Below are 15,842 nucleotides of genomic sequence, written 5' to 3'. Positions count from 1 at the left end.
CATTAACTGCTTTGGAGGAACGCAAGAAAATTTTTTTTTAAAAAAATGTCTTTTTTTTTGGCTCGGCTGCTGTTCGTTTGGAAAGAGGCGCGCAGATACAGTCAACGGTCAACTCGTGGCGCTTGAATAAAAAGCTCCCAGTCTGAGAAAGAGAAAGGAAGACAGCGACTGAGTGGAGAGTGCAGTGAAAATACATGATGTATTGGAAATTTTAGGCCGAGGTGTAAGATTTCTCCTCGAGCTGTAAAAATGCTCTGGCGCATTGCCGCGAATGCCGAGTGCCGCTTCCTGGCTCCCTGTGCACTACGAAGCCTCCGAAATATAAAAATTGTGAGCGCCACCGGGGAGTGCCTTTCTGTCTCAGATTATCTAGTGAGCTGAACTCAGAGTTAAACCTAATGCACGTGAGACAATGGGTTTCATCGTTTTCTCTTATTATTATTTAGCTTATTGCGTTTCGCTGTTGCCGATTCTGAACTTTCCCTCCTCTTTCTGCGTTGGAGGACCTTCCGCGCACAAAGTCCTTCCATGCTCTCTTTACGCTTTGAACCCTCCGGTTTTCTTTGAAGGAAAGTCGTAAAAAAAAAAAAAGGCCATTATTTGGCCTCTTGTCTTTGATGAGTTTTTTTTTTGCGCGGAAGTACGAATTCCAGCTATGGACTGTTTATGCATTTGACAGGTGGGTCAGCCTGTGCTCTTGCCACAGTAGACCCAAGCCAAGCCCGCTGACCCCACGGCATTGTGGGAGGGCCTGAGCAGCCCCTCCCGCTTTCAGATCCCCCCGGACCCTTTCTCGTGGGGTCAAGGGAGGCCTCGCAGCGCTGGAACTTGCAGCTCCGTGTGATTAATTTATCTAGGGCTGAGCATTTTGTTTCCTGTCTTCCTGCTAAATGCTGCTCATTCTCCGTATGATAAGTGGGAAGTTCGGTGCGTGTTGAGAACGCGCGAGCGGAACATCCTCCGACATTCCTGGAACGACTCCTGGCTCGTTGCATTACGTTCCGCTGGCCGGTCGGAGCGGTGCGGCCTTGACAGAGAGAAACCCCAGGCATTCCTGATCGCTCCACTACGTACAGCACTTCCTGTAAGGCTCAGCGTGACCCTTAAATAACAGCTTCGGGAGGCTCTGGGAAAGAAAGATACACATAACTCTATGAGTCATACAACTCATGTACACCAAAGCTGAAGGTATCAGCATCAGGCTGCATACAGTGTAAAAAATCAGACGAATTTATAAGAGGGATCATAAGCGTGCCTTCGATAGCTCGGTTGATAGAGCGGCGGACTCTAGAGGAACCACACTGCTGATATCCTTAGGTTGCCGGCTTGAAGGACGGCCCCCTTTTGGGACAGCTGGTAGTGTAGCGGTTAGAGCTGCAAGTACCTTTGGACCCAAAGGTCGCAGGTTCGAGCCTCACCTCCGCTTGTAGTAAGGTACTTACCCTAAATTGCTCCAGTAAAAGTTACCCAGCTGTATAAATGGGTAAATAATTGCAACCTTAACATTGTAAGTCGCTTTGGAGAAAAGCGTCAGCTAAATGAATTAATGTAAATAAGTTTCGGTCTGTCAGGACTTATCCGGGCCGTCTTGTCCCCAAGGCCCATGCCGAATGTGTCCCCCTTCTCAGAAAGCGTAAGCTCAGTCTGACGCCACAAGAAGTCACCTGATTATTTGCATCAATATTTGCGGCATAACACAACTCGCTTCAAGAAACCGTTACGTGTTTCAGAGCTCTGCGAGTTATGATAGGATCATGCAGCTGCGGTTTGTGTAGATGAGAGCAGATCTTGGGAATTTTCAACAACAGGTTGTCCACAATGAAGCCGGGGGGGAGAATGAAAGAAGCGGATATGGGAGCCACAGCTGAAAGCTCTCTTGCCCTGATGGCTTTCCCTCTCTTTTCTCTCCCAGTCCATACGGCAACACAAAGGTACCTCTATGGGCTGCCGCGGAGCGGCCCCGGAACTCGCCGTCCCAGGTGTTGTGTGTCAGGGTTCCATTCAGCCCAGGAAGTGTCCCATGTCACTCAGCTCCGGTGCTATCAAAGAGGCTGTTGTGGGCTAGCCACCTTCCCTTCCTCTTCGGTCAGTAATTTGGGGGACAAAATCAGCCCTCTGCCCCCATTTTCCCAGGATCTGCCATCAGCTCCCCAGCAGAGGCGAACGAACAATAAACTGCAACTCTCGCATAAACGCAGAGCGGCTGAGTGAGCCTCTAAATCCAGCTCCGACCGAAAGAGGCATTTTCGTGCTCATCGTTGAAACGGTAATTGCACTGGATCATATTTTATTTAAAATGTTTTATCCGATGTTCTTTATACGTACAGGGCTGACACGTCTCATCTTTGTTCGTCCCTCTTTTACTCCTGTCACCGATGACCACGGACCTTTCCTTCGCCGCCACCTGACAGGACACCAGATACCTGTACCGGAAGCATGCTGAGATAGCTATCTGATTCTGATTAGGACAGACAATTTGATCTGAATAATAAGTAAGCAGAATGAAACTGTCAGATGTGACTCGGCGAAGAACACTGAGTCAGACAAGCGTGTGGTGAGACCGAGCAACCGAGGAGAGCGCTGCTTCGTTGAGTCGCACGGATGTATAACTCTGATTATACGCTTCGTGCCCGAGGTGGACGAACAGGTAACCCAAAATTGCCGCACAACCTGTTTGGCGATGGAAAGGAATCAAGTCCAGGAGGACGCTGCTGAATCACCCCACCTCGGGAGACGAACGACGCGGTCCCTTGTGTCTATATTGTCAAAACAAACACGGACAAATGGCTGAGTTCCACTCCGCAGGCCACCCCACGTGCTGCTGTCCCTCAGCCTCCCCCCCCCCACCCTCAGGGGGGCAAGGTGCAAAGCTCAAAAGGGTGGTGGCAGGGGGGTGGGTACGGTGCTGTCCTGCTGTGTTTTTTCAGGTGGCCAAACTGCTGGACCTCCAGTTGACCACAGGAAGGGAGGCACAAGCCATAAGTGGCACCTCATTAACTGCCATGAGCACGGCCGCTTCCTCTAGAGCCTAGGTGAGACCCAAGACATCAGCCGTTCACACTCCTCATTGTCTTCTGCCTGCCTGCAGTCGTAACTGGACTGCAGAATAAACATTCATCCCAAAACATAAAAAAGGAAAAGTTTCAAACGGGTCACACCTCTCCCCTCCAGCACAGCAGCCGACGCGGCCCCCGCCGCCGGCTGTCCATTTGGTTAACAAACCGAGCTCGAGCAACAGCGAGAAGAGCCTCTGTAATTATGGATCGGCGATCGCTGTGAGACGAGACCAACATCTGTTTTCACCCCATATCAAAGGACACAAATTCCGAGCGGACGAGGCAAAACAGTGTGGAAAAACACCACGAAGACCCACGCCGTGCACTGAACAAGGCTGCGCTGTCCAGCCGGAGCCTATTCTGGTGGGTGTCATCAGCGACCGCGCTCTCGGGGCAGAGGGGTGGCCTGTCTTTTCTGCTTAGTCGGAGCGCATGCTGCTGAATCAGACCTTAAATATAGCCTCGGCGGGCAGCTCAATGATGTTCCACTGATAGGGTCAGTCACTCTCCCATCCTTCCTCCTGCTGACACAGGTGGAGGCCGGTCAGCACTCGCCTCTTTCCGCCGACGACGGCTCTGTTCCGAGAACAGACCGCGCCAGGAGCCGCGATGCCTCCGCCGTCTGGCCGAGGGTTTTATCCAAAGTAGCTTACGATTTCGCTCCTGACTACAGCTGTGTGGTTTACTGGAGCGGCTGAGGTTAAGCACCTTGCTCAGGGCTACTAGAGCAGGGACTCCGTCGTAGGAGACGAGCCAGCAACCTTCAGCTTACAAGGCCGCGTCTTAAATCACTGCGCTTCCTACCGCCTGGATCGAACCGAAGAGACGAGAGGGGCGGAAAGATGAGCGGCAGCCCGAGCCTGGGAGCAGCGAGCAGCTGCATCATTCTGCGGCCGTCATGGTTCCCCTGTCAGGCTGCTGCGATTATTAACTCAGCTGTTGCTTCGGTGCCAAAAAGCTTTTTAGGAAGCGATTTTAGGTGAAAGAGTGAAAAATGCTGCAGCGTAAACAAATCGCTCGCTCACGCTCACGCACACAAGAGAGAAATATCTGTCATCTTCAGACAGTTTGAAACCATGAAGCTGCTTCGTGCCTCAAATACCATCCAGCGGCCCTGGAGCGCAAAGCCGGCGTTTCAGTGTCGAGTGTGAGTCGCGTTAACGGCACCCCGGCGGTCCTGTGAATTTTCCATGGGCTGCTTGACACTGCACAATATCACTGCTTTCCAGTCAGTGCAATTACAGCTTTGGCTGCACCGGCTTTGCCGCGGCGCGGCAGCTCATCCTCCTTCGCCGGACGGGACGTTCTGTAGAGACGTAGCATCTGTCCTGGGGAGGACAAACACCGACCAGACCATCACCGGGTAGGGAGAAGATGTACGCGGCTCTGGAGAGCTTGGAAAGAAAAGTCCCTCTTTGGCCACACCAATAACTGTGCTCCATTCCTCTCCTGCCGTTTCCAAGCCGTCCCGTGAGGATGTTGACACGGGCCGGGAGCACGAGGAATGGACAAAATGCGCGCGGAGCGCAGAGCGGAATGCGCGGAATGTGCGTGACGTGAATGGAACTCCAGCCGTGGGACGTGTTTCATTTCCTCCAGTGGGGGAAGAGTTCGGCCGCAGTCTCAAGACAGGTCGGAGGTCATTCTCTCTTTTAAATCTGGAATACCCCGCCCCCGGTGCCACAGGAAGAGAGCAGGGCCCTCCGCCGTGAAGACCACCATTCTCAGCCCTTCCGTGAGGCCCCACATCTGAAAGGACCCCACCTCCGACCTCCAAAAACAGACACGTGTGCCCGCGCTAGGAACCCACTGTGAATACTTTCTGTATATTTAATCCTTTATTTCATTCTATTATGACTCTACCTTCAGCCGCATCTGATTTTTTTTTTGTATTGTTATCGCAAAACCTAATAATGTGCTAGAAATGTGAAGGCCCCCCACAGGGAACAAAGCATTCAAGGTCTATCGCAACTATTGTTTGCGGTCAAAGCATAGAATGTAATCTCATTTCGAACAGGGGCTCAACGAACAGCACACTGTAAGGAGAAAGTATGTTGTGCAAGGATACGTGATGTTTGGGAAGCAAATGGATTAGGCATCAATCCGCGATTGTGCCGGCACTCCAGGAAGAGCCAATCAGAGCCCGCGTTTACTCTGGGTAATGATTTGCATACAGCGAAGTCTTCGCAGAGTGGCGCATACCTGTTGACAAAGCGGAATGGAGTTTGAAAAAGGGTAATTGTGAAAAGTAGGAAGAGAGCAATCAGGAAGCCAAGAGAGCCTTTTGATCTTATCCGGCGTGCTTCCTGAAATCATTATCAGCAAGGGGTCAAGACTTGATGGTTTGAGTTGCATTGAAAACAATCTATTATGGGATATCCGCTGATCTCAGCGCCCCGATGCGGGATAAGATCCGCTTCAAAATGTCCCTTCCGTTAATGTAAAGACAACATTCTAAAATAATTTCACGCGCGTGTGACGATGTAGGCACCGCCTGCCGCCGGTTTATTGGGAAGGTGTCAAATTCGGAGGAGACCCGAGGAGAATTACATGCGTGTGCAAATGGAGGCCGCGCACCAAATAATAAATGTTAAGTGTCTTCCTCACGCGAATGCAAACACACACATACGCACAGCAACACACACCCATCCTGTCTGTGAGTCTGGAACGGCGTTTTGCCCCCAAAGACACACACACACACACCTCTTCCTCTCCCCCCACAACTCTCTGTCTGGTACATGACAAAAATTCCCTTTGACAGCATTGCGTTTTCTCGGCAGAGATGAGCGCGGTGAGCGGTACAGTTATTCCCAAACTTTCTGATCAACGCTGTGTCAGAAACATACCGCTCAGTCCCACATCAGACTCATTACTGCAGTCATAGTTGCCTTTTCTCCTTATTCACATCACTTATTCAACATATTCATTGCAGTTCTGAGGATCTGTCACTGACAGAATGACGAAAGTGTTCATTTCAAGGGCACGAAAGTAAAACTAATTTTATACGTAATTTTGGAAAATGAATAAAAAGACACCGCGGGGGCTTTGTTTTGCTCTTACGCAAAAGTCATTTTTGGAAATGATTCCATTTCATATCGGCATTTCCTGCTGATACAGGATCCAGTACTCTTAGGCATCTTTTACTCGGCCGTGGCCAATACCCCTCCTTTTACCGTTTGGACCTGCTATCCACTCCTTCCTGAAGTGTGTCAAACCTGGGTGTGTCTTCGAGATACAAGCGAGGGGCCCAAGCTCTTTCACACCCTCACTTCCTTTCCTTAATTATAGGACGGCAGTGGTATCGTTCAGCAAAAGACGGGTGTGTGCGTGGGGCCCAAACATTGAATCGCGTCCATTGCTTTGCAGAGGCACGCTGGCGCAATGGGGTAGTACTGGTGTGTGGGTTAAGATGTGGATTCAAATCCAGCTCGAGGTGTGCGGAGTGAATGTTCTCCCTGCATTTGCGGTTGAAAGATATGTGTGGAAGAAGGCAATGCTGAACCATTTTTGTACCCTCCCTTACCACGAAAACCAGGCGAGTGGTCACCATAGGGTGAATTCAACTCGACATCACTTACCCACCCCCTCCAAACCTAACAATGCTTTGCAGTATGGCCTCCAGCAGCCACCCTGAGCCAAGGACAGTGCCGCCATGCTGGCCCGTGGGTGAGGATATTCTTCCAGTGTCCTCCATAAAACCGGGACTGTGGAGACTGCTATTGTCCAACAGGAGTGACTTTCTGAAGGGTGACAGATTGCAATCCATCAGGCAGCGTGTCAGACCTCAGAGGGCACGGGGATGTTTCAGCAGGATCTCTCACCTCAGACAACCTCTCTGCAGAGAAAAAGCTCCCTTCCTTCCCCGTCAAGTGGAAATTTGCATCAGCCAAATCATGAAAAAAGCAGCAGTGCTATTTGTTGGTCACACAGCAGTCCAGCAAGGGGCATAATAGAGACTAGCACTGGATGTGTGTGTGTGTGTGTGTGTGTGTGTGTGTGTGTGTGTGTGTGTGTGTGTGTGTGTGGGTGAGAGACAGAGAGACACAGAGACAGACACTGGTTGGATGCACTAAATGGTTAAAAAATACAGATTCAATGTATGTTTCTGTCTCACCCACATCCCTGTATTTACACAAAAAGTGCATTAATTTCCCCCTAATGTTTGCTTTGTGTTCCTTCTTCTTTGCTCTTGAATAATTTTTACTTGTTCCTATAATTGCTGTATTTCCTGTAGACGTCAGCGTATCCTGCAGTTAACCTTTGGCTGCAGGGACGTGACCCGCAGTACTGGTCCGAGGGAGATGGAAAAACAGTGGGATGAAGGCGATTTAAAGTAACTCCCTCGGCAGGGTTTCTGTACAGATCAACAACATCCTGTTCTTCTGTTAAGCCCCCCGGTGTCTGCCCTTGCCCACTCAACTGCTTACGCGGATCAAACAGACGTTTCTAACAAAATCCACCTAGAGAATAAAACGGAAACGCAGCAGGTTTGAAAACGATGCCCAAGGCCTGCGTTCATACATGTATAAACAACTAAAGTACGTTAAAGATTAAACGTATCCGACTAACCTCTCCAACGGACCGCTCGGAATACATCTGTATGTAAGAGACACGAATGAAACAGACACAACCTACAGATGTTTACAATGTGCAGCGCATGCAGCCTGTTTCAAGCGAACAGAACATGTGTGAATTGAAAACTGTACCCCTGAAACCTACAGAGCTCACCATCTGTTGAGCATTTGTTACTGGATCTCCTCTGGCGGAGGAGAGCATGTCCTCAGAAAGTATAAAGTACACTTCATGCGAGCTAAAATTTAATCCATGGTGGAGCCGATGCTGCTGATGATGGTTTTGCGGATCTGTTGGAGTGAGAGCTTTCTGTCTGTACTGTACACATACTGTGTGTGTGATGGAGACCTGGACTGGGATTTCAGGTTGTTATTCTGCGTCCTCTTCAGGGATTCATTCCCCAGGTCTTCCACGGATAAACGTTCCTGTGGAGGACAGAAAAAAATGAGCATGATTGGTTTTTTATAATGCCGACGTTGCTCCAATCATCAGACTGACTACGTTTCACCCTCATTTGAATGGTATTAAAAACTGCTGACTGCTGTGGCGGGATGAGTAAAAAAAAAAAAAAAAATCCGCAGTCTGCGCGAAATGTTTTTTTTTTTTCCTCCCAGATTCCATTTAAGATACTCTAAGCATTTATACCTTCCGTCTTTATTGTGTTATAAATACATCGGAGAGTTCTTTAGACCACAGTGGAAGATACAGTCAGAAGGAAATTTGCATACTTTCAGAGGAGAAAACAAGGGTGTGAATGCTTGAATAAGAAAGGACGGCGGGGCGACGCGCTTCCTTGTCCATTCATGCGCTCCGCTTCGCTCCGCTCCTCTCTAGATCGTCCTTCAGCAGGAGCGCAGCTCTCCGTCGATCCCTCCATTCATGAAAAGCGGGGGCTGCGCATGCGCGCTGACGCTCCGCGTCCTCCCATTCATAAAACTGTAATATCGCACTTGCGCGCTGGAAGGCCACGCCCTCCCCATTCACAAAAAAAGGCTCTCCGCGCATCTGCGCAGTGCGACTATCGCCCTCCCATTCATAAAAAGCCCTCTCCACCCCCAAGTAGTTGCAACATCGCAGCGAAAAGCCAGTGTCTCCACTGCAGTGGCTTCGGAGTGTTTCGGACTGGAGGCGCGCGCGCGCGCACACACACACTGTCACACTCGCTGAGAGACACACACATCTGGAATACACTCATGCGTCGGTGAAAGTCAGACAAAGAAATGCGTGATTTCTCTCATCAAGTAAGTCCTCTCCCATTGTCTTATTTATTACCGTTTGAAAATTTGCAGCGATGTACGACGATCGGATCGGACGTTTGTCGCGGTGGGAAGCAGCCGGGCTTCGCTTGCTTGCTGCGTGCAGATGCTGCTGCTGCTGCTGCTGCTGGCGCTGTAGGAGAGAGCAAAAAACGGCCATGGTTTCTCTCGTCTCGGTGTTGCCGCTGTGTGTTTTTCGGATTCGTCCGTGGATCTTTCCCCACAGGTTTATTTGAGCGAAGAAGACAAAAACGTGCGTTAAGACTTAGGCGCGCGTGACGTAAAAACAATGAAGACACGGACTCGAGCTGGCAGCAGGACGTCGAAATCGGAAATGCGAAACGCTCGTGCTGCTGGTGGTGCCTAATAATGCGGACAACCGACCGTCCGGAGTTCACCCGGCCGTGTGCTTATATATATATATATATATATCGTGGTTATTTATACCTTGCTTTATTACGCATGGGTTTCCGCTGCGTTTGTACGAGTTGCTTCAGCACATTCATCTCCGCTCAGATGACACATGACTTTGTGCCCGATCATCTGTCAAGCAGATGTGCTTCTCTAGGGCTTTTATTTATTGCCTGTACCACCATGGCTCTTTCTTTCGCGTGCTCTTATACTTATACTGCTGGAGAGGCACGGAGAAGCGTTGCCTTCAAATTTGCCATGAAAGCTGCAGGCAGAGTAACGCGCACGACGACGACGACAAGTGCTGCTGCTGCTGGCTGCGCTTTATGGCGAGAACTTATTGCAGAACAATTAATTTAATGCGTGTTGGTTGATCGCGATTTAAAACACAAAGGAAAGGCAAGATCGATGATCATGTCAGATGCGAAAATGCATAAAAGTAAACTTTTAAGCAGCCGCTGCTGCGTAATATATGTATGTATGTCGTTTTCTTTCTTTTTTTTTTTTACCTTCAACGTTTCTCCACTTGTCTTTTTTTTTTTTAATTATCCGTTCTGTTATATATAACCATGAGTGGAAATCTGACTCTCGACGTTTTAAATAGTTATTGACGTAATTAAAACGGGGAATATTTTTCACAGACACTGCGGGTTTCCGCGCTGTTAACAAACCCTTTATTTCCCCTCCCGAGTGGAATGTAGAGATTTAGGCCCCGTTTCGCGAGTTTCCCCGGTCTCGATCTGAGACGAAGGACACGGCGACACGCGAGCGAGGTGACTGACAGTGTTGGATAAACGGGTTTTTAATTCATTAACATTTAATTTAGCTGATACTTTTCTGCAAAGCGATGTACATCGCATAGAACATACAATTTTGTATATTACATTAGGACAAAGAGAGACATTATTAGTTGCAGACGTATTATATGATTCTTAGTACAGTTAGTTTGTTTCTTTCCACTTTTATGCACCGACGGATCATGTTCATCGCACAACAAGTAGCCGCACAAAACTTTATTCTGATCCCAAAAGATTCCAAATCACCTTCCTAGTAATATTTTTATTCAAAATAAAGAAAAGAAAAGAAAAAAAAACTAAGGCGGATCTCCAGTTTGAACTTGAGCACTTGTCATTTTATGAAAATAGGAATGAATAATTTATAATTAGTTCAAAGTGAAATTGTATCTCTGTGTGTCTCTGTGTGTCTGTGTGTGTGTGTGTGTGTGTGTGTGTGTGTGTGTGTGTGCGCGCGCTGGTGAACAATGGAGATGTACCACGAGAAGGGATCACACGCGGGGGAATCTCTCTCTCATTTCCTTTTTAGTTGTTGAGAAAATCACTTTACCTCTCAATGGGTTAGAAGTGGCTACTGTTCCGGTTATGCTGCCTTTTGGGTTTATCCCACCTCTGCTGTAGGGCTCTTGATTAAGGTACTTACCCTGAATACCCCAAAGGCTGTATCAGTGGGTACATCACAGTAAATCACAGCTGATTATGTAACATAGCAAGATAATCCACGCATCGGACAAAGGAGTCTTCTGAGTAACCGCTATGATAATGGACATGCCAGTCCTATGAGCTTTACATCCTTTATTCTTTAAAACAATGTGTCATCTTGTGCTTGGATAAACCTTTGGTTTATCGCATCTTTGTTCGAGAAAAGTTCATGAACATTATGAGGGATGCAGAATCATGAATTTCCTCTCAAAACTAGGAATTCATAAGCTAAATTCCCTACGTTTGCCTAATGTATCAGTTACTAAATTTATCTTATGAGGAAAAATTAACAAACTAAATAAGAATAAATCAATAATAATAATAATAATAATAAATTGATTTTTAAATATCTTTTTTGGAAGAATTAATCTAGATTATTATTGTTATTAAACTTTTATGCTTGTGGTGCTCTTGTCCAAGGTTACATACATTGAGTAACCAGTTTATACAGATGGTTTTTATTTTTACTGTATGAGTTCAGGGTAAGTACCTTGCTCAAGGCTACTACAAAAGTAGCGGGGCTCAGACTGCATTAACCACTAAACTATTTGCTGTAGTGAGATTTGGGAACCCTGGGTTCAACTCTGACATTGCTTCTCTGCCTGTGCAGGGCTAATAGACCCCGAGCTCTCCCTGTGATATATGAAGGGCACAGACATACAGATGGAATCGAGGGTCCCACACCACATCCCTGGAATCTCCTCCTCCATCATGGTGCAGCCTTTGTTGGACAGTCGAGTGCCCTATGGGAGGTTTCAGCAACCGCTGACCATCTACCCCATTGACCAGATGAAGTCCTCTCACATTGAGAACGACTACATCGACTGCCCCGCAGTGGTGTCGACTCAGCCATCCAGCCAGAAGGCTGCGAGGGGGCCGCAGGACTCCCTATTGGTCAGCAGCTCCCATCCCCACCTGCTGCGGTGTGAACCGCATGACGTCACACACCCCTGGATCTACTGCGGCGGTCGGCCCAGCTCCATGAGCAGCTGCAGCAGCGGCAGCACTTCCTCCGACCAGAGGCTGCTGGATCACGTGGCCCCTCCCTCCACAGCGGATCCTGCCCGGGCCGCCAGCTTCCAAGTCAAGTCACCTCCGGGTCCTGTGCCCCAGGTCCCAAAGCCCCTGGTGGTCCCAGAGACCACAGGCAAGCACACGCTGCTGTGCCAACGCTGCGGGAGGTGTCGGTGCACAGAGTGCACTCTTCCCCGGACGCTGCCCTCCTGCTGGGTGTGCAACCAGGAGTGCCTGTGCTCGGCCCGGAGTCTCGTGGACGCGGCTACTTGCATGTGCCTCGTCAAGGGTGTGTTCTACCACTGCACCGATGACGAGGACGAAGAGGGATCCTGTGCCGACCGGCCCTGCTCCTGCGGGCCCTCCAACCGCTGTGCCCGCTGGGCCTTCATGGGCACCCTCTCGCTGGTGCTGCCTTGCCTGCTGTGCTACTTGCCAGCTACCGGCTGCGTCAAACTGTCCCAGAAGTGTTACGACCACATCAGCCGGCCAGGTTGTCGCTGCAAACACTCCTCTGCGTGTAAGGCAGCTGAGTGGGAGCAGAAGAGCGCCACCAAGGAGACACAGCCCTCCTGATGAGGTCGTGAGCAGTGGCTTGAGGATCAACTCTTGGACAAGTTGGCTACGAGAGGACTTGGCCCCAAGTTTAGTGAACACCAGAAACAATGGTACTTAACAGAGGGTTTTGTTTGACTGTGCCCAATGACGATGTTGTCTAATTTGACATCAAACGTTCTCTAGCAGTGTATGTCAAATGTCAATCAATATCCAACATGTGACCAAGACTAGTGGTAACCTACAAACGATGGCTAAAGGAATCAGTCCTGGTTCCTGTCACCTCCAGCTGTTTTAATATTCAACACCACAATACTCCTGTGACCCCCACCCCCCCACCTCAGTCATGTGATTTATTCAAAGTGTGTAAAACAGCAGTACGCTGAACAACCATGTTGATTCTATGGAAGGTGCATTTTCCATTGAGCAGATTAGAAATAATTTTTGCTCACTGGATTATCAATACTGCTCGGCGTTTACGACCGTATATTTGTCAGGGTACACTCCAGACAAAAATGGTTTTGATAACTCGGCTTCATTTTGCAAAGATACATTAAGTCTTGCAGGAACATTTCAGGAGATGGCAATATTTTTATCTGACTTTTCCAATGATCACAAAGCAGTGGAAAGTTCTGTGTACTGTTGAGACAATCATCAGTATCTAAATGACATTACAATGGATTTAGACTTGAGGAAATGCTTGGTCTGTCTGTATTATGGCAGGTTGGCTTTTTAAAAAGTCAACAGTTCACCGTCAGTTAAAAATAAGTCTGAAATACATGTTGTCGAAGTCCCAAATGAATTTTAAACGAGAAGGTGGGGGTCCTGTACTAGGCATGGGTTTTTTGTACACAAGCCGCCTCAGGGAACATTTAATTTCCATTGCATTTTTACGTTAACGTGCAAGGTGTCCCGTGCAAACAGAAAAGGGAACGACGACAAAAAATATTCTCCAAGGTCCTGGAATCTGCTGAGGTTTTGAACGCCAGCTGTCTGAAAAGCAGGGTTAGGAAGCTTCTTTTTAGATAATAGTTCATACCCCCATAACTGCATTAAAATCATCCAAATGGCAAAGTGAAAAAAAAAAAAATGGACGGGGTGTTGAACAAATCACACGTGAATAAAGTATGCAAACGTTCAAATTCTGTCGGTTCGCTCCCGGTGTTCCCAATTCCCCCATTTGCATTGGACGCCTTGCAGAGAACCAGGAAACGAGCCAACGGCCAAGTTCACTACGCTTTGCATGAGGAAAGGCCGCTGTTGGTCTGCTCCTCACGTCGGCCGCCATTTGAAAAGAGGGAAATCGGAGCGACGGCACCAAAGTGTGGCGGCTCCGAGCGGCTTTCGGAAATATCGACGCCTCGCACAACTCGCGTTGACCAAGCAAACCCTAAATGTACACAAAGGCACAGTATTATGTACAACTGCAGGATGTGGTTCTGATTAGCTGCTGATCACGTCCATCACATGCTCCTCCTCCTCCGAACATCACCCGACTGCTGCAGAGCCCTATTGTACATAACATCTAAAGATTTCCCAGAAAGTCTATTTTAATGATACGATTTGAAGCCAGGGCTTTGGCCAAAGGAGAGCAGTGCAGTCTTGTGCTTTTACGTTCTTGTCGTTAGACTTGATTTTGTTCTCTAAGGACTTTTTTTATGCACTCAACTCATCAGACGGTAGTCTAAAGGTACGGTATCCTTCTCTCGGCAACGTCACGCGAAAGGGATACTGTCAGCAGGCGTTACCCCGCATTCCCAAAGACCCCTGCGCTTCGTCTTCGATGGCCGCCGACGTTGGTTACGCAATGCGGCACGGGCGTAGGGGACAAACGGTAGCCAGGGCGGGTGTCGGAAGGGCCGCGCAGCGAGGAGCTGCTACCTGTCGGCGTCATTCTAAGGGAAGAGACGCATGCGCGTGAGCAGTTGTACATAGTTTTGAGCACCTTCTTCCTCGTGTGTTCCTAAAGCCACTGTATAAAAAAAAAAAAAAAAAAACATGCATGGTACAATATAGTATATTTCTGGTGAGGGCTGTAGGCTTGAAGGGCAGTAGTGCAGGTCTTTCCATCTTACAAACAGTACTTGCTTTAAAGAAGTGCTTAGTAATAAAAATACCTCTTTTGTTTCTGCTATTCACGCCTAGAGAGAGGCTTTGCTGGGCTCCCCCCGCCAGCGCAGAGGCGCAGAAATGGCTGAGTAAATCCGTGGCCCGGACAGCGCGACCGAGCTGCGATCCGGAACTGTTCTCGGCCCTTTCCCGAGACCGTTCGGCAGCTGCTTTGTAAATGACGGACACGGCAGGCCCAGCGATCGCTAGCGGAGGAGGAGGCCTCTCTCGTGCTTCAACAACACGGGCTCGAAGAACATATTTTGTAGCTTCAAACTCCACGGTAGCTACGGCCCAAACCTTGTAACTTACATATGAAAGACATTTTATTTTTTACCAAATGTCACAGTAACACAACTCACCCAGGAACAATCCATTCCCAAGGACGCTCTTTCCGAGACGCATTTGAGGTCACGACCGTTCTGTGGGTATGATCTAAACACATTCAGAGCATCCCCTTTCAATCAAACTGCTGGCTTAATATATTCTCTTGTCTGTGCCATTTAAATGTTGAGAGAATAATCTATACTAGTTTCTGTCTTGTATAAAAACTCACGATTTTCCCTTTATAGAAATATTTATTTTGAAGTTCTATTTTATATAGTATTTATTTTAATTGCCTTTTTTGTTTGTGATGAAGAGTTTTAAAAAGCTTGTCGAAACAGAATGTACATTGAATTTAGAAATATATATATCTATATTGTTAAACATTACCTGGTGTTGTGTCTTTCTTCATCGGACGAAGTGTAAAACTCTCTTTTTACGTACGGTGTGTCTGATGAAAGACAAATTTTTGCTCTTCTGCTTTCAAAGAAGTGTTTTAAAACATGTTTTCTACATAAAAATTAAACACAAATTACAAAAACATACAAGAGTTCTTGGCAGAAAATCCAGGCTCTGGTCGGTCATGCGGGAGACATTCCACATGCGAAAACGCTTCTACCAGAGAATTTAATTACTAAGCTATAAAATGCCAAAAATTAGATCACAATTTCAAGAATAAATAGGATTATGACAACCAATGCAGTCATACGCGAGCGAGTCGGAACACATCGACCACACGTTCTGTCCACGTGTACAGTACGTATATGTGCATCAAGTGCCGCCCCATGGGTTCTTCTGTAAGAGGTTCGAACGCTAGGTAATTGACGGTCGAGGACACTGACCGAGACTGGAACACCTTTAGTTACTATATGAACTACTTAAACCTCCTCTTTTGTCGTCCTTGCCGTACGCTTAAAGAATGGGCAGCAAAAACCACGACTCATTTCTTCCCCGACTGTCATTGGCGCTCTCCGGGGCCTCCAGCTGCGAGCTTTAGCGAGTCCCGCGTCTGCGTTTTGAGTTTGCTCTCCCGCAGCGCCGTCAGCGGA

At 48.1% G+C, this 15,842-nt stretch overlaps 1 protein-coding gene across 2 annotated transcripts; it reads left to right on the top strand.

Annotated features, from left to right (window-relative positions):
* The first annotated feature begins 8,664 nt into the window (after positions 1-8,664).
* Positions 8,665-15,019, top strand: LOC108936745 (protein sprouty homolog 4-like). Of its 2 annotated transcripts, XR_001966300.2 has the most exons (3): positions 8,665-8,869; positions 11,402-12,473; positions 14,506-15,019. XR_001966300.2 is itself a non-coding variant. In XM_018756300.2 (2 exons), the coding sequence occupies exon 2, from the start codon at positions 11,434-11,436 to the stop codon at positions 12,379-12,381; it is 948 nt and encodes a 315-aa protein (XP_018611816.1). In that variant the 5' UTR covers positions 8,665-8,869; positions 11,402-11,433; the 3' UTR covers positions 12,382-15,019. The 2 variants fall into 2 exon arrangements, 1 of the variants encoding a protein (XP_018611816.1); XM_018756300.2 differs by having other exon boundaries at positions 11,402-15,019.
* Positions 15,020-15,842: the final 823 nt, after the last annotated feature.

The sequence above is a fragment of the Scleropages formosus genome, chromosome 13 (genome assembly GCF_900964775.1).
Source record: "Scleropages formosus chromosome 13, fSclFor1.1, whole genome shotgun sequence".
Lineage (NCBI taxonomy): Eukaryota > Metazoa > Chordata > Actinopteri > Osteoglossiformes > Osteoglossidae > Scleropages > Scleropages formosus.
Note: the sequence above shows the minus strand (reverse complement) of the source record. Positions and strands in the feature narration are given on the sequence as shown.